Source organism: Bidens hawaiensis, unplaced genomic scaffold, assembly GCF_021521415.1.
Source record: "Bidens hawaiensis isolate Kalapana, Puna unplaced genomic scaffold, B.hawaiensis_p1.1 tig00004838_1, whole genome shotgun sequence".
Lineage (NCBI taxonomy): Eukaryota > Viridiplantae > Streptophyta > Magnoliopsida > Asterales > Asteraceae > Bidens > Bidens hawaiensis.
Genome location: NW_027491302.1, coordinates 1,432,554 through 1,459,764, shown reverse-complemented (window position 1 = coordinate 1,459,764; position 27,211 = coordinate 1,432,554). Strand labels below are relative to the sequence as shown.

The window sequence follows — 27,211 nt, the reverse complement described above, 5'->3', positions numbered from 1 at the left end:
ACCCAACAATCTCCTCCTTAGACCGATGCCATCGAATCACTTTCACGATCACCTCATAACCCGATTTCTTCATCACCTCTTCAAACTAAGAACAAAGAGCAGTGCTGGTAGAACCGAAGATAATGTCATCTACGTAAATCTGAACTAAGATTAGATCCTTTCCAACAGTCTTTATAAACAGCGTCTAATCAATGGTTCCAGACTTATATCCATGCTCCAACAGATGAGCAGTCAACGTCGCATACCATGCTCGAGGAGCCTGATGAAGGCCGTAGAGAGACTTATCCAACTTATAGACATACGACGGATGCTTGGAGTCCACAAAACCCAGTGGCTGATCCACGTAAATTTCTTCCTTCACCAGTGACATCCATCTGATAGACCGTGAAACCCATGTACGATGCATATGCCAAGAAGATCCGAATGGCCTCAAGACGAGCCACTAGAGTGTACACCTCAGTATAGTCTAAACCTTCCACCTGACGAAAACCACGAACCACAAGCCTTGCCTTGTTTCGAACAATGATCCCAATACCATCTTGCTTGTTGCGAAAAAACCCATCTTGTATCTAACGACTTCTTCCCAGCGGGTAACTCCACTAACCTCCAGACCTTGAGTTTTTCAAACTGATTTACTTCCTCGTGCATGGCGTCAACCCAGCTTGGTTCTTGCAGAGCCATGTCAATCGAATTAGGCTCAATTTGTGAAATGAAGCAAGAATACAAGCAGATGTTTATTGTTCCAGTCTGACTTCTGGTTGAGACGCCAGCCTCTAGGGGACCGATAATATTGTCAATAGGGTGATCCCGTTGAATTCGTGAAAGAACAGAATGATCAGGAACAGAGCAGTTTGCTGGCATATTCGTTGGTTCTTCGAGAACCTCAGTGAGAGGGTTTTTCCATCCCGATGCAGCGGTGTTGTGTGAGTACGAAGTACTGGCGACATACTCGTTTGAAATGACATCCTGGAATAGAGTTCTACCAAAAATTTGTCGAATGGCACTCTCCCCCTCAACAAAGTCTCTTCAGTAGAGGGTTCCTGTGGTGACACAATATCAATCACGTCTTCTTCCAAGTTTTCTGATGATGGTTTAGTGGTTTCTGAGAGTTCAGCGGTTCCACACTCAACATAGGAAACTCTTGAACATTAGAAGAGGTATCCTCTTCATCATCGATCACAGCAGCATTTCCATTCTCTTGATTCAGTTAAATCAACCACTGGAAACAGATTGAATGGTTCGAAAAGTTTGTCATAGTCAAATAACCAGTCAGGCCCCACGCGGGCATCTGTTTCATTTTCTTCTAACCAACGCACATCATACGACTCGACGATCTGTTTTGAAGCCTTGTTATAAACTCTATAGGCGGTCCGACCAGCATAGCCAACAAAATAACAATCATCAGCTTTGGCTTCGAATTTTGGAGTCGATTCAAGATTTAACAAAGTACATGGACACCCAAAAGCTCGAAAGTGTGTGACGGTGGGCTTATGACCATAAACTATTTCATATGGAGTTTTCATTTGAGATTTGTTAATCAACACCCGATTTTGCACGTAACAGGCAGTGTTGATAGCTTCAGCCCAGAAAAAGAGTGGTAACCTTGAGTCACATAACATTGTTCTAGCTGCTTCGATCAAAGTACGATTTCGTCTTTCAGCGACACCATTTTGCTGAGGAGTACGAGCAGAACTGTAATGACGAAGAATTCCCTTTTTGGCACAAAAATAGTTCAGTGTGGAATTCTTGAATTCTGTGCCATTGTCACAACGAATTCCCTTGAGCTTCAAGTTCAGTTGGTTTTCCATAAGCACTACGAACTTCTTGATCAAGTCGCCCGTCTCACCTTTATTTGATAAGAAGAATACCCAAGTGAACGAGAGAAGTCATTGGTGATGACCAGACAGTGATTACTATGGGATAGACTCAACACATGAACGGGACCGAATAGATCCATGTGAAGCAACTGAAAGACACCGGAAATGGTGTTTATCGATTTTGGCTTATGTGTTTTCCGATGATGCTTGCCTAACACACAAGCCACACACTTCTCTATAGTCACGAAGTCTTTAATAGGTAACCCTCGTACAATGTTTTTCTTCGCAAGACGGTTCAGCTTTTTCACATTTGCATGGCCAAGATGACGATGCCACAGCATGGCATTATGTTCTGACACTTTAGAGGATAGGCAGGTGATTTCGTCAGGAACGTTTTTGTTCATATCGATCAAGTAGGCATTATCTTTCCTCTGAGATCTTACCAGTACCCATTCTTCCGGTATGACAATACCAGGCTTTAAGATTAAGCATTCCTTGTTGGTGAAATGAGTAGAAAATCCCTTATCACAAATCTGCGACACACTGAGTAAACGGTGCTTTAACTCTCCAACATAGTTAACGTTTTCGAACTTCAAAACCCCATTACTCACTGTACCCTTTTGAGTAATTTTCCCTTTCTCTCCTCCCGCAAAGGAAACATATCCACCGTTAAATATTTGAATGTCACTCATCTGAGATATGTCCCCCGTCATGTGCCTGGAACAGCCACTATCAACAAACCAAGGTCTGATAATATTCTTCCATAGCTGTTCCTGCACAATGTGAGAGATTAGTTAGTTTTGGGTACCCAGTCCATTGTAGTTCTGGGTAATCCTGACTTGGTTAACCGTGTTACAGGTTGCCATGACATATCCTCATTATTATCAAAAATCGAATTAGAAGACGTTGAGGACTTTGCTACCAGAGACTTGGCAACCATTTGTATTTCGGTTTGAAGACTTTGTGATTTATACAAGTGATTGTCTTAGTCTCTGGTTTGCGGACAGAAAACTCGGTCGGCTTTGTCTTTTTAAACATTTTCGGTTCAGAAGACCCACTTCGGTCTAGGAACCGAAATCGAGTTTCAATTCCACCTTGGTGTTACAAAGGGCTTGGTCTTATGAAAACTTGACATATCAGCCTTGACTCTTCTCCAATTACCTTCAGAGCGCCTTGTGTCATAATGCCTTGAATGATTTGAATGAAAGTTTTTGTAGGCATTATGAGACATGGTCCTCTGATGGCGTTTATAATATGGAACGTATGGGAGACGAGAGCAATTTCTAGCAATGTAACCGGGAATGCTACATTTGAAATAAGTTTGTTTCTTTACGTAAAAATCATTGTGGCCGATTCCCGGTCTTGCATTGTTGTGTGAGCTTGCCTTTACATCTTTGGACCTTTCATTAGAGAACTCACTTTTAGTATTACATAAACCTCTTTCTTTCACAAACTTAATTGACGAATGTTTATGTTGTTTTTGAAGTTCATCAATTTTATTTAAGGACAAATCACTGTCTTTTGAAGTTCCAGAAAAAGTAACCGAACGATTGTCTTTGCTCTTAAAAACAGAGCCCACACACACATCAACAATATTATTGTTTAAAAAAGACGAAATAGGCAAATTTAAAGAGACGGAGGAGTCAATAGGTGATTCATCATCTTCCTCAGTCCAGTCCTCGATTATTACTTCATCTGCACACGAGCTAGACATGTTAGATTCGTTCACCCCTGAGGTTGATACAGACGCTGTATCAACCATACCCTTGTCAGTTGCAGTTGACTTACCATACTGCATGCCCTTTTCATTTTCTTCCTCTTCCTTGGTGATAGGAAGACTCGTATAATTATTATTGTATGGATGGGGAACCATGTTGTATCCAATACCCACACCCTTATTTTCTTTCCATTTCAATTGATTCTCGATCATTGACTCAACAACAGCACTAGAGACATCAAATTTTTTAAAATTGAATTCAGCATTTTCGAACTTATTTGTTAGTTTTGCAATCTCCAGTTTCGAGGCTGCTAACTCGGCAGTTAGTTCAGCTATTTTCTTTTTGGCATCGATATGGTGACAGTACTTTATGCTAAAATCATATTGCAGTTTTGAAAATTCTTGTTTTTGTGCCTCTATTTTATCTTTTAATGATTGTTCAAGTTTCTTAAGAGTTGAGTTTTCATAATTTACATCCTCCATTTCCCTCATCAAGTTACTGTTATGAGTTTTATACAATCCTAATTTGTCAATGCACGATTGAGAACAGAGTACAGTATTTACCTCAGATTGTTTGGTGGAGGTGAATGCCATGAAGGCATGCTGAAGTTCCATCACCTGCTCCTCAGCTTCATTCTCCTTTTCATCAGCATCCATCTCAACAAAATTAGCCGCTTCATTACTCAAACTCAATGCTGCCATCTGATCTTCCCAGGAGAAGTTTTGAACCACCAAACCCCGCTCACCCGTACTTGAACCAGTCACATTCTCTTCTCTTCCGCCATTCACCGGGACCATTGTTCTTTCTCTATTTCCTTCTTTAGCCGGGTTTGTGCACTCACAAGCAAAATAACCCGGCTCATGACAGTTGTAACACCTTAGAGAATTATTATTGAAACCCACTTCCTGATTTGCAGGCACATTCCAATTGTTCCTGCCTGTCCTTTTGGTGAATTTCTTGGCCCTGAAAACAGCCATGGCTATTTGCCATGAAATATCCATCTCCTCCACATCATCAGGATGTATCTGATCTAGCTCAGCAGCTACCACTGGTTGCACCAAATCTCTAGCAAGAAAGGCATTATAGCAGTTCATAAAACCTGCCATTAGGGTTATGTTCTCCTGAGTCTCCTTTGAAATAATGGGAATTTAAGTGTTAGACTGGCTGGAGGTCGCCATAGAGACTTGTGATTTCGGTGCAGTAGCTTGTTGCGGAAAGAACACAGGAGTAGCTGGCGTAGGATAAGGAGAGGGTTGGCTTTGTGAAGATTTAAACATGGAAAAAGTCCGTTGAGGCTGATGTGGTTGAGGTGGCTGACTCTTAAACAGAGAGAAGTTCTCTTGAGAGACCAGTGCATTATTAGTTGGAGCGCCATAACCTGCAGTGTTGTAAGTACTAGCATGATTAATGGCACGTTGCTTGTCATCCATGTCACAAGCCTTGATTATTGCCATCACCTCTGACAAAGTCAATCTGGACAGATCCTTGGTCTTCTTGATGACAGCCACATTCAAGTCCCAGTTCTGAGGTAGCAAGTTAACCAGCTTGTTGTTGATCTCGGCAGATGTGAGATTGATATTTGCATACCTAATCTTCGTGATCAACGAGATGAAACGGTGAAGCCGTTTCTCCAAAGATTCTCCTAACACATGATTGAACATGTTGAATTATTGTCTTAGGAGATCTTGTCTACTTCTCCTCATGTCCTCATTACCCTCAAACACTTCAATGAGAGCATCCAAGAGTCCTTTGGCGGAATTCAACTCTCTAAAACCCAAGGCAATTTCGAGTGAAAGTGCCACGGTCAAGATGGCTAACACCTTCTCATCTTCCTCAACAACTTCAAAATCAGCATTAGTATACAACTCGATCAGCTTTGTCTCAACCTCTTCGGAGCCCTCTCTTTGATAGGTAATAGCCTGAGGACCTCTAACTCTGCTTCTCCACATTTTCGCATCCTTCGCTTTTACGTACTTCTCAAACCTAAACTTCCACTTAGCAAACCCGTCTTATTTCAGTAAACGAGGCACACGAGTGGTAGTTCCCATGATGGAATCAAGCTCTTGATGGAGCGAAGCATTTGAGGACAAACTGACATCTGATTGATCCATAGTATCCTTAACCGAAAACTTAATGGAAAGACCGAAAACTACAAATTTCGTCCGAGAACACAAAATGTTGACCGAGAACTGTCAAAAATGTTCGAGGACACACGAAGTTGCCCGAGAACGATGAAATCACCCCGAGAACGACGAATTCTCCCCGAAAACTTGTAAATATTCCCGAGAACCTTGAATGCTAACCGTGAATCTTTAAATCTTCCAGAGAACCTCAAAATCAACCAGAGAACAAAGAATAGTTCAAGATATGGCAAATCTTGAGTATTTAACTAAATCCCGAGAATGATGGGATTTAAATTAAATATGAGATATACCAAATCTACTCCAAACAAAACTTTCACCAGCCGAAGAACACGAAGAACAGCCTTCTTCAAGATCCAACAACCTTCAATGCAATAAACCTTCTTGGATCAACGACAGAATCCTTGATATCACCAATAATCGAGCCTAGAATAGGTCTATAGGCTCTGATACCAATTGTAAGTCCCGTGACGGATCTTTCAATGTTATATCAATCTACTTAACAGTTAGGCGGAAACTAACCACTAAGTTGATTCTGAGAGAAACGATCAAGAACACACCAAACACAATAAAGAAGCTTCAAAACACACGTATATTATATGTCAGGTGCTTAAGCCCTTAACAATTTACACGGATGAATAATAATGAACGAACAACCCTAAACCGTTAACATATGTTCTATATATATTCTACCAATAAAGCCCAATACTACCCAAAAGCCCACCGAGATCAACAGATCTCAGTTTACAAGCAAAAGCCCAAACTTGCCAAAACTAAGCCCAAAACTACAAGCATAAACTACAAAATACGACCAACAACATTCTGATATACAAATCGATCTCTAATATGCGAATTCTAACTGTAAAAATCGCTGACAAAGGTCGGCTAAAGGTTTTGGCTCGACGATTTATATTATTGTTGAAGTTTTATTCAGTGTTTTGTTAATGTTATTGCTGAACTTTAATTCAAATTAATGTTCGAATGAAATATTAATTTTTATTCCATATAAGGTTTCATACTTTCTCATTGTTTGTAACTATCTTGAGTTTAAATTGTACATATTGTACTAGGATGGTGATTTTATGATCTTTGAAATCAGTTGATGCTAATTGATGACTGTTTGAAATCAAATTGATGTGCAGCTCCAGAATTGTGTGGTAGATGTCATTGACTTTGGTGTTGGTCAAATATATGAAAGATACAAAATTGGTGGATGTCATTGAATTAATTACTTGACCTTGAGAACAAGACTCGTGGACAAAGTTCTATTGTAAATCTTAATGACATCAGATAAATTGCTTTTAAGGTTATGAACATTTGATGGGTTGAGGTTATGAACATTTGATGGGTTTTCAGCTGAAACTTGAGGCTGTGATGAATACACATAAATTGACTGACAATTGGGTTTAAACTTGGCTTGGCATACTGTTACACCCCATTGAGCGATTTGCGGAAGCGTAAAACAGAAATGTAACTGATACAACTGCTATCAAATACATTGTTCATAAAGAAACATTACTAACTAATTTACAATATATTACATCGTTCTAACATCTTTTACAAACTAGGTGAGACAATCAAAACTAGCTCTTCATCTACATTACTTCTAACTCATATGCTCATGGCGTCGATCACAAACAAGACACGTAACACACAGGCAATTACTCCACTTTTCTGATTACCTGAAAAGCATGTTAAAAACAAGTCAACTACGAATAGTTGGTGAGTTTCATAGATTTTAACGAAATCAGTTCTGCGTACCACACAGTCATAGTTTGCATGTACGCGCGTATATAAAAATTGTATTTACGTTTGTATATATGTGCAGCCGTACCTTTGTGTGTACATATGTATGCATGTAATAATATAAGTTCGAAATTATGATAAAATCATGACCGTTTGTTCGTACTATATACTTTCGTTTTCCACGTACAATCAACCACTGTGGCCACCCTTCCGCCCACAACGGTTCCGTGTAACATCAACCACTGTGGCCCCCCTTCCGCCCACAACGGTTCCACGTAAAATCAATCATTACACAATGTATACACAATAATTAGTATTTCTACACTATAGTATTTCCTATGCCTATCCACATAGTATGTGTGTGTGTGTGTGTGTGTATTTATGTGTGTGTTTGTGTGTGCACGTATGGTTTTTTTCACATATCACCAATCACTGTGGCCCCCCGTCCGCCCACAATATCCTCATGGCCTCCACTGCCCACATTATTTTCATGGCCATCACAGACCACATTATCCTTATGGCCATCACAGACCACGTTATCCCCATGGCCTTTACAGACCACGTTATCCCCATGGCCGTTACAGACCACGTTATTCTCATGGCCATTACAGACCACGTTATTCCCCCAACTGGATATGTTTGTCAGTACATAACGTGCTTGTACGAACAGATTGTCACATGTAAGTTCGTTATGTTTTGGCATTCGTAGTATCTCCATTTAATTTAACAATCCATAATACCATTCACCTTACATTAGCACGTAGTTAATCATTACGTTTGTAGGGACTTTTCGTATATGAATGGTCAGATAATTTATAACCTGAACCGTTTTTCGAATAGATAGCGTACATAAACATGCTTCTCACCCCAAAAGTTCGTAAACAGTTTGAAAAGAGAGGTCATGAAACTCATGGTTTTGTAGGTATTCAGTGCGATTTCAGGTTGGGGTTTGTTTCCCATGCTATCTCTTAGTCTCTATAGTCAATATTATAATAATATTAATACTTTAATATTATTATAATCTTGATACTAGACTGGGCTGTATATCTAGTCTAGGTATAGTTGTCACGCCCAGAAAGTGTCAGTAGGCTTAGATTGTGATGTTGTTCAATGTCTAATATTTAAAATCGAACTTGGCTCAGTTTCCCCGTTTTACCAGCCGGGTCAAGTTGCTCGTTTACGCGTTTGGGAAACAAGTATGAGTATGTAAACTTGGGTAAACGCGTTGGTTGATAGAATGATCAAGTTAGAAAGAAAGATCATAGTTTATGGGTCTAGATTCGCTACAGGGCTCGTTTCCGTTTATTCAGTTTGGTTTGGAGAGAAACGCGCACGGTCTATCCAAATTGTCCGGATTTCTCGCAAAAAGTTCGTTTTACTTAATTAGTCCAAAAATATTGTTTTTGATTACTTTTGATGTTCTGATATTCCAACAGACTCGTTTATCACGAACTTGTCGATTTATATCAGAATTGAACTTGTTTAATATTCAAATTAGCACAATTAATTATCCGTTGATCATTAAATTATCAAAATTTAGTCACTTATCGAATAAAATATGTAGATTTTTATAAAAATATTTCTGGAATAATCTATTTATTAATTTATAAAAAATCATTTTGTCTGCTATATTTAGCCCAAAAATCGTCCGTTTATACCAAACGATTTCCAAAAATTCCAACAAAATTGCTGAGTGAACAAAATATATCCCAAAACAACCTGTAATAATTCCAGAAGCTAACAGTCATGCCAAATACCTTTTTCGAGCCAAAAACGACTATGAAAACTCGAATAAGCGCGAATTCACAAAATATACTTAGGGTTTTCCAAATGACCCCAAATTTTATATGTGATCATATTATACAAAATATGAGTTCCCCACAAAATTTCATAATTTTTCAAGCATTTTAGGTATTTTTCCCAAATAAACATCCCAATTCGGTAATAAATTCGCCAAATATTCTCGGATGGTCTAAAAATTACCAAATTTGGATAGGGACTCAATGATATGGTCCCTGGTGTCCCTGAAAATTTCATGATCTAAAAATATGCACATCACAACCTTAACCTAAACAGCCCGTAATCAAGTAAATCAGTATTACCTTTGCGGTTTTGGTTCGTTTTCGGTCTCTTAAACAAGTTTTTGGATTCTTGTGCTTCTATGTAAGCTAGGTATAGGTACTAGATCACAAATAAAGCATGTATCATCAAGAGAACAGCCATGAAAGTTAGGGTTTCGATTGGGGTTCTAAACCGAACTTTTGAACCGTAAAACGCCGTTTAAACCCTCTAATCCGTGTTTATGGCCAAAAAAGAGTATGATTATGATTCCTAACCATGTGTAGGATCAAAACATGTTTTTGGATAGTTTTTAGGGTTTTGCATGGATGATACAATGCTTGTTTTGGAACTACCCTTCGCGTTTAATGTCATAGCGGGTAGTTAAACAAGCATGTTTTCGTTTAATTAGTTTGCTATCATACTAAGGCTATAATATCAATATATTGGCTTATATTAAACGTACATCACTTATAGATGGCCCCCCGAGACATCTGGGTCATAACCAGACCCATTTGGTTATTCGTTTGTTCGTTACGCAATAAGCGGTTAATCGATTATTCAATAAACGAATACTAAGGCATACTCGATTTTGTCGCGAATGTCTCACATACACATAGGATGGCAATTGGGTACTCCATTTGCAACCATTTTGCAACCGGGTTTGTGTAACTGTGTTGCTATGATAGTCAAATGAATATGAGCCTTTAACAGTGTTCTAATATCTATTACTGTTTTCATGGTTGTAGTATTTCTGATTGATTTGTTTGGTCTAATATATGCATATTATATGCTATTCATCAACAATCTGTTGATGTGGTTACATGAACCGAGCATTTTGGTTGCTTATCTTATAGTCAGAGTCTCTACACCCCGCTGCCGAGGGGTAACAAGAAAATCCAACACAAAATTGCCAAGTTTGTTAAATATGATCCTCAAAGTTGGTGATTTTGGTGATGACTACTGTATACGTTATTTGCATAACCATTTCAGCATCCATTCAACATTAAAAGCATTTTGTGTTGCGTAGATAATCATATTGCCATCTTGCAAGTTATTATGGAATCCATCCGCATCGCACGGGTAATTTAACCAGTTATAAATTATTTTTAGAGAGAAGATATAATTGGAAACTTCTAACGATTTAGTAAGTTTTAATAAACTTTAGATATTTAACTTATTTAAAGCCATTGTTATTTAAGATGAGAGAGAAGCGAGAAACAAAAATCAAAGCCTTACCATTAAGGCTAGGGGTGTTCTTCGGATTTTGGGTTTTTCGGGTCGGGTTCTTTGGGTTTCACAGTTTTAAATGTTAACACGAAACCCAACCCAAATCTCTCATGGGTTTTTTGGGCTCAGGTTTTTTCGAGTTGGGTTAATCGGGTTTCGAGTATCCTAGAAACTGAAACAAAAAAAGAAAAAATTTAAAAAACTTCAATTCTAAAATTAAAACAGCATATTCTTCTTTGCTCGCAACGCAAATAATGAAATAATAAACCAACATAACTTGATAAAGTCATAAAACAATTCAAAAGAAAAGTAAAATTAAGTAACTAACTCGAACTATAATCGTCTTCAATCAGACGTGATTTGGTTGTTCGATTACGGTTGTTATTAGTAATAAACGGAAAACATAAATTAACAATAAGCAATCGATCCATAATAGTTGGAATGACAATAGTCGATTAGGCTCAGATTCTGATAAATTTAGAGACTAAGACTAAGCCTATTATACCTAAAAATATATTTAATTTCAAAACTAAAAGTTTCTTCGGATTTTCGGGTTGACCCAAAACTTATAAATCAAACCCGAGAACCAACCCGAATTACTTCGGTTCGGGTTCGAGTTAGTATTTTGTCCGGTTCGGGTTTTTCGGGTCAGGTTAGTTTGGGTACGGGTTTTTTCGGGTTGGGTTTCGAGTTTCGGATAAAAGTGATAACGCTAAGTAAAAGTGATAACGCTAATTAAGGTTTTACCAGAAGTTGTCATGTGGCAACCCAGATTACTTATTTATTATAACGAAATTTGCTAACGAAAAATCTATGAAATGCCATACGAGTGTCATAAGATTTGTTGCTTTTTGTGAAAGAGCAGGACCTAAGCTAAAAGAAATCAAATATTAGTATTAGATAAAAAAATCATCTTAACAATGCAAATAGTATTTCTAGTGGCCAATAGAGATGTATAAAACCGGGCTTTTTTGCAGACCGAACCGGTTTGGTTTTGCATATTCTAAACCTGTTTGGGTCAAACAGGTTTGGTTTAGGAACTGGTTTAAACATAGAAGTAGCCAAAATGACCAAGTCGGTTCGGGTTGGTTTTAAACCATTTGATTGAAAAATACCCAAACCGGTATACGAACCGGCGGTTTTGTTTGGTTTGGTTTCCGGTTAACCGGTTCCAAACCGGTTTTCTTTACACCTCTAGTGGGCAGTGGCCATCTTAGGTCTTTGGAAATATCAGGGTGGTCCAGGGCTAATAAAATCTCTTAGAATCTCAAACAAAATGGACTGTCTTTTTACAATTGTTAGCCCATCAACAAACTAGACCGAACTCAGAAACAACAAATCCAAAGCAGTTATGAGCCTATGGCCCCGAGTCCCGGCCATCCTCCCAATTTCAACCCACCAAAATTTAGGCCCACAACTCAAAATTAAGAGATCCAAAATTGTGGTGCAGAAATTCGGTATAAAACTACAAAGTACAAACCCGTAACCTGTGTATGGTCAATAATCAGGTACAAACATAACTACCTGAGAAATTAACAAAAAGCCCAACCCTATGTTACTGGTTAGGGTCATGTATCAAATCGGGTATTAATAACCGTTCTAAAAGAAAAAAAATTCTAAATCTAACGCATGAAGAGTGTTCAATATAAAAATATTAAACTTTTGTTTTACTACGGCTTAAAAAAAAGAACCATAATGCTTGTATCGGCCTGTGTTCTGACTCTCTGACATTTTGCATAAAATTGTCTCCCCTATATTTTGCTTTCTCGTAGGAGTAGTTTTTAAACACCTTTATGGCTTGACGACGAACCAGGGGCGGATGCAAGGCGAAGGCAGGGGTAGCACCCGCGGCGTAGTGAAATTTCTATTTTTCTTTTTACGTTTTATGTATTATGTTGCCCCTAAGATTATATTATGTTTCCCTGAGTTTAGTGAAGAAGTTGGAGCGAATATAATGTATTTGAAGACCAGCTAAGAAGAGCAACGAAGAAGTTGGAGCAGGAGCAGCTCACGTGCTATTATTATAAGGAATGATGTTTCATTTAGGCCCTCTAGATTTCACCTTATAATTTATTTGGTCCCAAAGTATTTAAAAGAAATTTATATAATACCCCTTTCTAGTTTCTTGTATGGCTATTGCTCCAAAGGTTAACTTTATAATTTATTTGCATGGTCATTGCTCATTTACTTTATAATTATAATTTATTTGCATACTCATTGCTCCAAAGATATTTAGTATCGTATATAGACAAATTTGGGATCTTTTCATCATCTTTAATCATGTTTTATTGTCTTAAAGTTATATGAAAATTATGATAATGGCAAACTTAAGGTTCCATGATTTATGTTTCATAAAAAATGATGATTAATTTTAATAACGGAAACTTTTAACATTTGATTTTCAAATACAAAAATTTGAACTAAAGCTTGCTATTATTTTAAATTAAAAATCTTATGTAAACATTTTCTTTAATCTGATTTATATTTATTACTGTCATTTCTTGTATCACATCAAGTTATAAGCAATTAACATTTTTATAAATTTATTAATATTCATCACCTTCATGGTTATATATAATTATAAGCAATTAAATATCTTTCTTTTAATTTTTTGTATATTGTTTTTAAATCAAGAAATCGACTAGCCTTCGTATACAAACTACAATATCTTCTTCCCTAAGAATCAAAGACCGACATGCTCGTTATTCTACTTCTCCTTCGATTAGCCACTATTTGAAAATCGTGTTGGCACACCCATGTTTGAAAACCAAAAGCCATCGACCGTTGGATTGTGAAAAAATTTGCACCGACAACCTCTTCAAGAACGCGTCGCAGTAAAAAAAATTCCGCTACCCCTGAAATTATGTTCTAGATCCGCCACTGCGACGAACCAATACCAGTTGAAGATTGCCCACTTTTGTAAGCTATTTTAGTCATTTTTAGGAGTGTTTATAGTGTGGTTTTGAACGTTAAAGAGAACAAAGATTGTTTTTGAGTGTTATGATTGAACCAATTGATCCACTGCCCATTTATACCAACAAATAGAGGTTAAAATGGTAAAACAAAAAAAAAAAGAAAGAAAAGAAATAGAAAAGAAAAGAAAGCAGCGTCTAGAAATGGTGTTGGAGTCACTAAAAACAGAAAAACTGTATTAACCAGCTTCCATTCGAGTAAAAATTGGGGTATTAGGAAAACCATAGTATAAAATAAGGTATTACAATAACCGGTTATTGGGTCGAGTTTATTGACAAAATTTTATGCCCTGCGAATAACCTACGGGTAAGGTCGGTGAACCAGGAATAAAAATTACTTTTTTGTGTTTTTTTGTTGGGTACAAATCTATGCTTGCTTTATGCATCTCTAATTCAACATGCTCATTCACATTTAATATTTGATAAGATACTGATGTAATTTTATTTGTTTTGAAAATTTGTACAAGATATATACATAACATTTACTTATGGTATTACATTAATTATATATATATATACATTATATTACATTATAAAAGATATAGTAAAACAGTATTGTAAGCATTATCACTAAATATCATAAAAAATATTGTAAAAACATTATAAAAGATATAGTAAACAGAATTGTATGCATCACCACCAAATATCATAAACAGTATTGTAAAACATTATAAAAAAATATTGTAAAGCTTAGCAAATATTGATGTAAGTGAAATATGCATGCTGATTATTAATAAACAAACCTTTCTCATTTGGAATAGAACATCGTTCCTCTTCCATCGTCTTACTTCTTTCTTGTTCTCACTATTGAAGTCTTTGTTTCTCATCTTTCTTGTAATGCCATAACCTTCTTGAAATATAGGTGGTGTGCTTGGTGGCAATGGTAGCGATGATGGTATCGGTGACAACGTGTAGCTCAAAGGGGGTTACATATTAATATATGTAAAAATTAGACAGAACATGTTTTATTAAAAGATGAGTTATAAAATTGTGGTTGTAAGTTGTTTTAAGCTCAATATAGCCACACATCACTAATCCGTAAATGATGCATCTTTTACACACAATGATGTGCAAACTCGATATTGACTTGAGAAATTGAAGTTCAACTTGTTTGATTTGCCAAGACACTAAACAGGCGATCTATTGTGTTCCCTTCAAATATAGTTTTTTTCTGATAGACTTTTCAAATTTAATCAACTCCTAGCGTGATCAGTTTGAAGCTGAACATACATTAGCTGATACAGCCTTAACTAAGTTGATCACCCTTGTCGAAACTACCTTGACCTTCATGGTCAATTCATAGTTTGTTTAATATTTATATGATATGATAATTATATTATTCTTATGAAGCATTTGGTATGCATGAATGCTAGGGGGAATGGAATGATTCATTGCGTGGGAATTAAAAAGTGGTGTTTGGTTGCTCAAGGGAATGGAATCATCCATTACACAGGAATCACATTCCATCAAAACCATTCTTTCCAACCCCCTTCTTTTTTTTTTTCATTCCATTCCTCATTCACCCTACTTTCTCAAAAACACCACCACCTAACAACAACAACCACCACAACTACCATCGGCACCACCACTACCTCCACCGCCACCGCCACCACCACCTTACCGCCAGCGTTACCACCGTCACCGCCACTGCCAACAACGTCGTCGTAACCATCGCAACCATTGTCACCGCCGTTGCCTGACCATCACCGCCACCACCAATGTCGTTGCCTGACCACCACCACCACCATTTTCGTTGCCGGAGCTACCACCATCGCCATTGTAGAGTTTTTTTGTATTTTATTATTATTATTATTATTATTATTATTATTATTATTATTATTATTTTTCAAAGTATTTTGGGATAGAGGTGTTTTTATTATTTCTATTTCATTCCTACAATTTTTTTTGGATACCAAACAACATAAAATAATAATTCATTTTTTTCACATATGTTAACCAAATAAGACAAATGAATGTAATGATCCATTTCATTCCATAATTCATTTCATTCCTTTTCCCATTCTATTTCCCCCTCATTCCATTACCTCTAATCAAACATACCCTTATTATTATCCAAATAAAATTTGCATTTAATATTATTGGACTATGAATGTACTAAATTAATCTCTCATTCATAACCCACGACACCTTGCGTGGGATGTCACAATATTAATCTTTCTCTTTTTCTATGTTGAAATAATTATTCCTCCAACCACCACTTCCTTGGATTAATTAAGAAGATTCCCACCATCATACTCACTAATTGTTTCCCTTTATTATACAAACAAATATTGTTTCTTTTTAAATAAATTAAGGAGAAAATACAAGAAAAGAAGGGGGCATGCATACATAGAGGTGTTCAAAAAAACCGGTTGGGGAACCGGTTTACCGGTTTAAACCGGAAACCGGTTTTTACGAAAACCGGTTTTTTAAAAACCGGTTAGACCGGTTATTGAACCGCCGGTTAGTACTTCGGTTACTCATTCGTGGACAAAAACCGGTTATTGAACCGGTTAGTAAAAAAACCGGTTAAATTTAAAAACCAGTTATTAAAAAACCGGTTAACCTAAAAACCGGTTAACCGGTTAACGGTCAAAAACCGGTTAACCTAAAAACCGGTTAACCGGTTTTCCGGTTAACCGGTTTTTGACCGTTATAAAACGGCCATATGACCGTTTGGGTCCTTTTTTGCCCGTTTTTTCTTGATTTCTAGCCGTTTTTTTTAACATTTTACCCCCACAAACAACTATATATAGTTTAGGTTGGGTAGGTTAGCTCACACTCGATTATACAACTCTACTAGCTCTAAACGTTTATTTCATACGCGGTTATTTTGTTATCTCACACTCAATTATACCACATTACCACTCCATACGCTCTTATTTCGTAGTCGTTTATTTCATACTCGTACTCGTTTATTTCATACTCGATTATACGCTCTTATTATCATGGCCTCCCAAAGTGCTGCTTCATCCGTCAACATGGGTGCCTCGAACACAGACATAACGGTCGTTCGGATCATCCCCACGAAACGAAACCAAGATGTGTGGCAACATTTCGACCTATGCGAACTGTCTAACGGTCGCCAAAAAGCTCGATGCAAGCACTGTTTGAAGTTCTATGCCAAAGATGCAAACTCCACTTTAAAAGCGCATATACAACAGCGCTTTTGCAAGGCCTTGAAGGACGAAGCGGGAAGTAGTTCGCAGCCGGAGATGACGAATCAAGGAGGGGTGTTTACGTACGACGTTGAAGCGGTACGTCAACAGTTTTCAAACTTTGTGATTCAACAAACACTTCCTTTCAACCACTTCGACAACCCTCAATTCACGGAGATGATGCAAAACCATGTTCAACCACGCTACCAACACGTAAGTCGTTCGACCCTTAGAAGAGATTGTCTTAAAGCATGGAAAAACGCTAAATCCAAACTAATTTCATACTTTTCAAACTTACAAACTGGTGTAAACTTAACAACGGATGTTTGGTCGGTACCTCATGGTTCGCCCGACTCATACATTTGTGTGACGGCTCATTGGGTTGACCCCGAGTCGTGGCAAATGATGAAACGAACCGTTGCGTTTCAATTGTTTGATTACCCGCACACGGGTAGAAATATTTTTCAAATCTTGGATAAAGTCATTCGACAATACAAAATTGAAGATAAAATCTTTTCAATTTCGTTTGATAACGCGTCCAACAATACGGCCGCGGTTGGCCATTTAAAATTAAAGTATAAACCTATTTGTGATGGAGCGTTTTTTCATAGCCGATGCATTGCACATATTATCAACTTGGCCGTGCAAGATGGGTTAAACGTGATCGAAACGCAAAGAAACAGTTTTAAAAGAATGTTACGAGATGTTTTTAGCAACAATAAAACATTTTCAAGATACAAAAAATTTTGTGTAGAAGCTAATTGTCAATGGTTGGGGCCAAATTGGGATTGTCCAACAAGATGGAACTCGACTTGTAATATGTTTGAGAAAGCCATCCAACAAAAAGAATCATTAATTGCGTTTCATCAAATTTTGTCAAGTAGGGGTAAATGTGCACCATATGATCCTAGAAACTGGTTATTGATTGAGATCGTTACGGAGGTCCTTCAAATTTTTAAATCTTGCACAACTAGTTTATCCGGGGTTTACTATCCAACAAGCCCCATTGCTTTACCAAAAATTGCTGTCATGTGCACAAAGTTGAGTGAACTTGATTGTAGGGGTGCACCTTATTTTGATATGGGTGTAAAAATGAAAGAAAAATTTAGAAAATATTTTCAACAACTACCCGCTGTTTTGACATGTGCTGCTGCGTTAAACCCTTGCATCAATGTTGGTGGTGTTGAAGCTTTAATAGAAAAAATTTGTGATGAGCTTGGGTTAAACGACGATCAAAACCCCTATTATAGCCAAACTTTAAAGAATGCTTTCAACACCACCTTGTCAAACATGTATGATGTCTACCTTACAAAATACGGGTCGTCTTCCCAAATTCATGACTCGTTAAGAGCTGTTGCCCAATCCCAATCCCAAACCGACCTTGAAATGGGGATGTACTACATGATTTGGGAAGACGCCGGTAAACGTCAAAGGGTAAACACCCCAAGCAGTGAACTTGGAAGGTATGGTGGTACCAACTTTGTGAAACACATGACTCCGGATGAATTTAGAAGTCTTGATTTGCTGGCTTGGTGGAGAGGTAAGGAGGATGAGTTTCCGATCCTCGCCGCCATGGCCAAAGATTTACTAACGGTCCAAGCTTCCACGGTAGCTTCGGAGTCTGCTTTTTCTGTTTCTGGCAGGGTTATATCGATTAGGAGGACTCGACTCACTGCACCAGCTATAGAGATGTCGATTTGCTACAAGGATTACTTGGACTCTTTAGATAGGGCACAACATCAACGCTCACTCGAGGGGGAAATGGAGTATGAAGCGGGCTTGTATGAAGACGAGGTCAATGAAGGACACACTCAACCAATGACCGATGAAGAAGCCGCGTACGACGATTACCTAAGAAATAGCTCGGGATCGGGTAGCGAAGAAAATTAGTTAAAGAAACAGCAAACATGGAGGCAAATCATGAGTAAGAAACAGCAAGTTGTTCATGTAATCGTGTCTAAGCATTCTTTTTCCTAATATGTGCTCTTATTTACTTGTTGATTTGGATTTTTCTAATTTAGTTAAAGAAACAGCAAACATGGAGGCAAATCATGAACAAACTGCGATTGGGAACAACAGGAGCATCTGCTAGTTCACGATTTAATGTTTGTATTTTTGAGTTAAATCATGAACAACAGTTCTTGGCAGAGATTTCTTCAGTGTTAATGATTTAATGTTTGTATTTTTGAGTTACGAATATGCGATAACGATTTAATGTTTGTATTTTTAATGTAAAAACTATAAATGAAAGTTATGTGTTTTTAATCTTTGGTTTGTTGAAAACACATTCACCAACACACACTCATACTCATCTTCCAAGCAAAGAACCCTAACAACGAAAGCAAAGAATGGCTTCGGTCAGTCCGTTTTGCCTTGTAGTTACCGGTTTGCCTTGTAGTTACCGGTTTGTTTATACTGTGAAAAAATAATGGTCTTCATTAAGTACAAAATATAAAAAACAAATATTCGTATTTGAAACCGCGAAATTTTAAAAAAAAAAAAAAAAAAAAAAAAAAACCGGTTATTAAAAAACCGGTTAATAAAAAAACCGGTTTATTAACCGGTTCTAACCGGTTTCTAAACCGGTCCTAACCGGTTAGACCGGTTAGGGTTTTGACAGAAAAAAACCGGTTATTAACCGAACCGGTTTTTTTCCGGGCCAAAAAAAACCGGTCCGGTTAATAACCGAACCGGTTTTTTTAAAAAAACCGGTTTGTGCACCTCTATGCATACACATATATTTCCCTTATACGCGACAAATTTAGCATTTATTTTTTCAGATAATCATTATTTTATTTTTAATTGTTTATTTGCCTTTTCTTTTAAACGGGCGTTCAGATCGTTGACGCATCATTGACCCATTTAATCATCTTTATTCCATCTTAAGGAGCAAACCTATCATATGTAAGAAAATCATATGGCTAACGTTTATTTTCTTATTAACTGTGAGACTTGAACTCAAGACCTCTCATTTTTAAAATGAAGTCTTTGAGTGTTTTACATTAACTAATTAAATTAAAATTTCTTATTATGTAAAAAAATCACCTCATGAAATTTGTAAAAAGGTTTTAAGTAGGTCTTCTGTTTATAGAAACATGGTAAAGATTAAAGAATGTTACTAGCTAGTTTTAAATTACTGTTAAAAAAATACTAGTTTTAAATACTCGTTCGTTTTTATATATACACCACAAGCCTCGTATCTCTTAAAAACTACTTTAATACCACGTGCTGAATTGCAGTTTGTTATTAAGGGTATAAAAAATGATCTTGACATTATTTATTTATAAATTTACAAAATCGGGAGGGTTTGTGCTATAGTTGGTAGTACGCTATGCATGGCAAGTGTTTTGTGCATTCTAGCTGTACATTATGCTTACAATGTGTGGCACCTTCGATAGTTGCTATGATGAGCTGGGTCTCTTTTAGTCATCTTCCTATCACCTATTGAAACTTTAGGGTTTTGATATTTGATCTTCAAGACCATAATTCGATTCCTTTTGCACCGTTGATTTATCTTAATTTGTTCCTGCTATGATGATGGTTTGAAACCAACGTTGGAATGATGCTGCTCTTAGCCTATGTAGCATTGCATACAGAATGTCTAATTTTGGCCTTTGTTCCGTTTATTTGTTATAGTTTTGCTTAGAAATTTGGCTTAACGATTTCTTTGTGATTTGCTTCCAACTGCATTATAATTATTATGGTTCACTCATAAGTTGTTCGATCAAATGCCAGTATTCATGTGTCGAGATATTTATGAGATTGTGGCTCCTTAGTTGTATCTCACTGTATAGGTGTAAAGTATTTGATTAGCCAAACTCATCCATATCTTTCTACGTACATCAGATAGCATATTTGCATTGTGTTTTTATTTACAATATTGTGGTCTTTGTTTTATGTTACCAGGCTATAGCATTATGTGCTATGTGTGCATCTGATATAGCATTTGGGATATTCATTGTAAAGTTTTCATAAGCCACTGCTTTTAGGCTATAAGTATAATTTTTTTCACCGTTTTAGCGCCCCTATCGCAACGTAAGAATTCTATTGTATTGGTGTTGGAATGCTCAAGTGATAGTTCGGCTAAGTTTTAATCAAAGTTTGTAGGCATGTTTGCTTTGCTCGGTTGCTGACTATTCTATTTTGTAAGGCTATAATGTTTTTTTTTAAATTACTTTTAAGGTCAAACTTACTACATTAAGTACATGAATAATTGTATTATAAAAGTCAAAACATACAATGTATACTTAGTGTTTGCTCATATTTCAAGTAGATAAGAATAAGATTGTGGGCTGCATAATAATGACAGCAAAATGGAATGCTATGAGTGCAGAGAAACCGACGAGTATTTGAGGTAATCAAGTAAAACTTTTTATTTTTCTGAATTATGTTTTCTGATTAATGTATTGAAATTTTAATTTTGTTTTTTTTGTGTTTGTTCTTGTTTTCAGGATGCACCTGAATTTGAGGAAGACAACCAATTTGAGATACCTTCGTATGAATTTAAGGAAGACAACAAATGTGAGATACCTTTGTATCGAAAGTCAAATATAGCTCTTATTTGTATTTCTTGCAATTCCACACATTGTGATTAATTTGATTTGTAACTTCCTTGATCTGTTTAAAAGTGGTTGGATGTTGTCTATCACGAGTTCAAAATTGACTCATTTTCCATTGTTTTATGGGTTGCGGAGGGTTCTAAAAACTAGTTATAATCTAAAACATGAGGAAAGGAATGACGTAAATTTGGTTCACAAAGACAACTATTTACATGAAAATGCGCCAACTAGTCCAACATGTTAAACGGTCCAAAATATCTAACGTGTATACTAACTTAGTATTTTTTTTTTCTTATGATATCTTCATGGGCCGCAACCCAATTTCAGTGGTTGGAAATGAGAGTGCCAGCAACGAGACGATGGATAATGTTTTATATACTTCTATGGTAAACGAAACAGACACATAAACTAAAAATATTTGTTATGTTGAAATGTAGATAACAGTAAGTTTATTATTACTACGTATTTATAAGCTTATGTAGAATGTTATATATTAAAAATAAAAAAGATAAAAAAAGTTATATCAACATGAACTTGGTAAAATGTATGGATGTGAATTACGCGGCATAAACTACGGAAATTTTGGTTTCAGGTAAATTTCAACTAACCTCTTTTAGTTTTATCTTTCTACGCATAGCACCCCCTTTGATTACACCATGTTACTAACCACCATAAATTTGGTACCTTTTTTATACCAAAATTGAATATTACAAGTAAGAAAATAACAAGACTTTTTATATATGTTCTTATTAATCTTTCTCAAAACACATGGTTCTAAGTGTGAGAATGTGAATTATTCCAAGATACATGAATAGTTATCTCAAATGAATTTAAGAGTATTAACGTTTAGAGTAACAGTATATGATAATTCTTGTTGACGATAATTTATAGAAAGGTGCAAAAGCGTATATCCTTTTTCAATATTAATGAATGCTTGCCATAAAACTTATTAAGAAAATATTGATATATGCCGGTTAATAACATTTGACAGTGATAGTTTATGTCCTTTTTACAACTTTTGTCATCCTAACTTTAAAATTTTAAAAATAATTTGAAACTAAAACAATAACTATTTCGATAAAAAGCTTATTTCTTTTACCCTCATCCCATTATAAACAACAAATAACTCTTGTAACAAAAACCATATGGGCCTAGTGGCGGACCTACACTTTGAGTGTAGGGGTGTGCCGACCTCGTAAAAAAAATTTTAAAGGCATATATATATATATATATATATATATATATATATATATATATATATATACCGACCCCTATGAAATTATGACATTCCTTGTGAAATTTTTTCTAGGTCCGTCACTGTATGGGTTCACTGTTGTCAAAACCCAAAAAACAGGGTTGAATCTGAACTAACATAAATCCATAGGATTAAAGACAATCCAAACAACCTTTTATAAAAGATGGAGACAAGAATCCTTCTGTTTAACTACGAAACATAATCAATGATTACTCGAAAGTCGAAACCGCGTATATCTGTCTGCCAGCTATCATCTTTTTATGGCTTATTTACCCACCCTCTTCACTCTTCACTCAAACCAAACCTTCCTTATTAAGGTATATAACCACACCATACCCTAGCAAGTTGTCTATCACTTCACTTGTCTATTTATAGACTCCACTCACACAGATTCGATAGCGATAATTCACACATTTCCTTCTCTCCATTCACATTTCATCAATCTTGTTCGATTTACACCTGGTATGTGTTCCAATTTCATCTTTATTTAACAAGCTTTTGTTGTGTATTGTATAATATAGAATGCTCTGTTTTTGTTCATTTGGTGTTGGGATCTAGCCTTAATGTTGTTCTCTTGAGGTTATTGGAATTTTGTTTATATTTTGTGGTTAATATTTGCACAGTTTGGTGATCATGTGAAACCCCTAATGGAAGAAATAATTTGGAACAAATATTAGGGCCTTTTTATATATAATGCAGGACACTCTGTTTTTGTGAATATTTTGTGTTTTTTCTACTATTATTGAACATGCTTTAAAAAAATAAAGATTTAGAGAATAAAGCTGAAATAATATGTGGGTTTATTTTATTTGCTTTAAAACACTAATTTTTTTGTTACTATTTTGTGTTCTTGTGATGGATACTGGAAATTTGTTAAAAAAATTGTACCTTTTTTTTCAAGATTGATGAAACCCACAACGCAGAAACAATTTTTATGAAAAAAGTTTGAATCTTTGCAGGATTTAGTTTGATTTTGGTGAAATGGAGAAGAAAATCTTGTCAATTTGGATGATTTTCATATTGGGCACATTGAGTGTTGTGAAAGCAGAGGACCCTTATAAGTATTATACTTGGACTGTTACATATGGAACTGCTTCTCCTCTTGGTGCTCCTCAACAGGTTCTTGATTATTTGATGTTATGTTTTTAAGTGTTATTTACTTATGATTTTTGGTTTTAGTTTAGTGAGATTTTAAGTTGGTCTTGTTAATGTTAATTGATGATTGGAACTTTGCAGGTGATTTTGATCAATGGCCAATTTCCTGGTCCTAGGCTTGATGTAGTCACAAATGACAATATCATCCTCAACCTCTTCAATAAACTCGACGAGCCCTTCCTGTTGACATGGTGAGTCCGTTGGTCGACTCAACTCGACTATTAAATCCGAAGTACTGTAGTACTAACATATTGGATTTAGTGTATTATTACTTTATTAGCTTGTGTGTATATTCTTTGTTGGATAAACTCTTATTTGAATAATGCATATTACATTTTAGTTTATGAAGAAATCAATCCTCTGCATTAAGGAAGCTCTAGAAGAAAATAGGGAAAATCACTAGAATAACCATGTTTGACTAAATACATTACCAAAAAACCATAAATATTTTAATAAAAGGAATAGAACTTTGACCAGTCTTGCGCCTATTAAACCTTGGCGCAAAAGATTAACCAATTTTGTGCCGATTAGACTGACAGAAAATGACGCATTGGCATGTATCATAACTGGCACAAAACTTAGCCACTTTTGCGCTACTTGGTGCAACTCGTGCCTAGTTATGTCTTCTGTTGCCACATGTTCTGTTGTGATTGGTCTTCCCTGCCATTGAAACACATGTAACGGTCAACAAATTGATAATTTAAAATGAAAAGTCAATTGCTATTTTTGTAAACACATGATTTTCCCTAATAAAATGACTCGTATTTGATCTTTTATTCTAGATATACTAACTAATATCTACCAAAGTTCTTTGTCAAATTTAGTATCTTTTAGCATTTCATTCATGTTAAGAGTTTATATCTGGTCATCATATTTATACTTCATATGTAACTTTTGAGTACCACAAGTTTTAACTCGATATTCATAAATGTTGCGTCTTTAGGAACGGGATTAAACAAAGAAAGAACTCATGGCAAGACGGGGTTTTGGGCACAAACTGCCCGATCCCACCAAACTCCAACTTCACATACAAATTCCAACCAAAAGATCAAATAGGTGGTTACACATACTTCCCATCAACCACATTACATAAAGCTGCTGGCGGTATTGGAGCTATCAATGTATATGCCAGACCGCGTATCCCTGTTCCATATGCAACTCCTGCAGCGGATTTCAGTTTACTTATTGGTGACTGGTACAAGTCAAACCATAAGGTGGGAATCTTGTTCAAAGTCAAATAGAATCTTGGAGTCTTCGTATTCAAATCTGAAGTTATTGGTTTTGGATCTTTAGCTCAAAAGTTAGTAAATTTGTTTGTGTTGTTGAATCTTGTTGAGGTTTTGTAGTCTTACTATAAGTCTTGTTAAATTTGAGTATAAAAGACGATACTTTTGACTCTTGAAAGCCAAACTTGGTTTAAAATTTGATAACATTGTCAGTGTCATGATTTGAATGATATTATCTTTGATTGAATGTATTTTTAATGATGAAAATACTTTTGATTGTTTTAGAGTTTGCAGCAGAATCTTGATTCTGGAAGATCACTGGCTTTCCCGGACGGTATTCTAGTAAACGGTCAAACGGGAAACACTTTCACTGGCGACCAAGGTTCATCCTCAATCTCAATCTTTAATGTGCTCACTAAAATAAAGTTTTTGCAACCTTTTTAATTTTAAATTATAGATTTTGACATTTTGTTACTGATATGGTGCTAAATTTGGTATCCTGTATGTTTGACTTTGAAAGTCAAAGGTAATAATTTTGTAGCTTATTGACTTATTTCAGGTAAAACATACATGTTCAGAGTATCAAATGTGGGTTTGTCAACTTCTTTCAACTTTAGGATTCAGGGGCACAAAATGAAATTAGTTGAAGTCGAAGGGTCGAATGTGGTTCAAAACATATACGATTCGCTCGACGTGCACGTTGGTCAATCGGTTTCTGTTCTTGTTACATTGGATCAACCTTCAAAAGACTATTACATTGTTGCATCAACACGGTTTACCAAAACAGTCCTTACATCCGTTTCAGTGTTGCACTATTCCGGTTCCCAAACGCCAGTTTCTGGCCTGGTCCCGGCTGGCCCAACATTCCAAGTTGACTGGTCTATGCAACAAGCTAGAACATTCAGGTATAATAGTATGAATATACTTGTGTTAGGCCATCGGGCTCGGTTAATATTTTTGGGCTGAACTCATGGCCCGTTAAGCTGAAAATTCTGAGCTTCGGGTACAGCTGTTCAAACTGTTTGTGGCTCGCTCAAAATTGGTTCGGTTTTAAAAGAGCCAAGCCGGGTCGATTTGTAAACGAGCCAAGCCCGAGCCACAAAAGCCTGGCTCGTGGCTCGTTTTAGCTAGTCCATTGGCTCATTTGAAATCGGCTTGGTTTTAACGAACCAAGCCCAAGCCAAGGCAATCTCGGCTCGTTGGCTCATTTAGCTGGCATGTTGGCTCGCTTGGTGACTCGTTTAGTTTAAAGCTTAAATTTTTATATGTATAAATTATAACCCCAAAAGAGTGACCCACATCTTATTATATATAAATTATAAATTTGGTACATTTGTTATTTATACATTGTCATTATGTATACTTTGAAAATAATATATATAATTTTCTTTTTATATTACAAGTGTAAAAATATAGATTACTTTTTTTTTTCAAATAACCAGGCTGGCTCGACAAGCTACAAGCCCGCTGGACCTTTTTACAAGCCGGGCCTGAGCTCAACATTTCAGCTGGTTAACATAACAAGCCGAGCCTGAGCCCAACCTGGCTTGACTCAGCACGATTACAGCCCTAGGTTCGGGTTTTGGGTAAGCTTGCCAGAAGTCTGGGCCTTGTATCAACTATGTGCTACTAGCTCTTACAAAATCATAACCAAATTGTTAAAACTCGGGTTGTAATTAATTCTTTCTTTTTCATACTTTCAGATGGAACTTGACATCAAATGCAGCCCGGCCCAACCCACAAGGCTCATTCCATTACGGAACAATCACACCCACAAAAACAATGATATTGAGCAACTCAGAAACCATTATCAACGGAAAGAAACGGTACACGGTTAACGGGGTGTCATACATTAACGCAGACACCCCGTTAAAGTTAGCTGATTATTTTAACATCCCCGGTGTTTATTCCACAAATGCCATTCAAACCTCCCCAAATGGTGGGGCTCCACGTGTCGCTACATCCGTTATGCAAGCCTCACTTCATGACTTCCTTGAAATCATTTTCCAAAATAACGAGGACTCCATGCAGTCGTGGCATCTTGATGGTTATGATTTCTGGCCCGTCGGGTAAGTTTGTATAGATAAATCACTATTACACGCAAGTTAATATTAAATCTGTTTAGATGGCTGTTTAATGTAGTCATCCTGTTATTTAGTAAAAACCGGCTTTATTA

The 27,211-nt window shown here is 36.4% G+C and overlaps 1 protein-coding gene across 2 annotated transcripts in view; it reads left to right on the top strand.

The window, feature by feature from the left end:
* Positions 1–23,064: 23,064 nt before the first annotated feature.
* Positions 23,065–27,211, top strand: part of LOC143628193 (L-ascorbate oxidase homolog) — a 53,800-nt gene continuing 49,653 nt past the window's right edge. For both annotated transcript variants that reach the window (XM_077097842.1, XM_077097841.1), the window contains exons 1-7: positions 23,065–23,116; positions 23,614–23,773; positions 23,891–24,000; positions 24,753–25,023; positions 25,321–25,417; positions 25,595–25,940; positions 26,739–27,104. In XM_077097842.1, the coding sequence (XP_076953957.1) occupies positions 23,636–23,773; positions 23,891–24,000; positions 24,753–25,023; positions 25,321–25,417; positions 25,595–25,940; positions 26,739–27,104 (1,328 nt within the window). In that variant the 5' untranslated portion in view covers positions 23,065–23,116; positions 23,614–23,635. The remainder of the gene's footprint in view (positions 23,117–23,613; positions 23,774–23,890; positions 24,001–24,752; positions 25,024–25,320; positions 25,418–25,594; positions 25,941–26,738; positions 27,105–27,211) is intronic.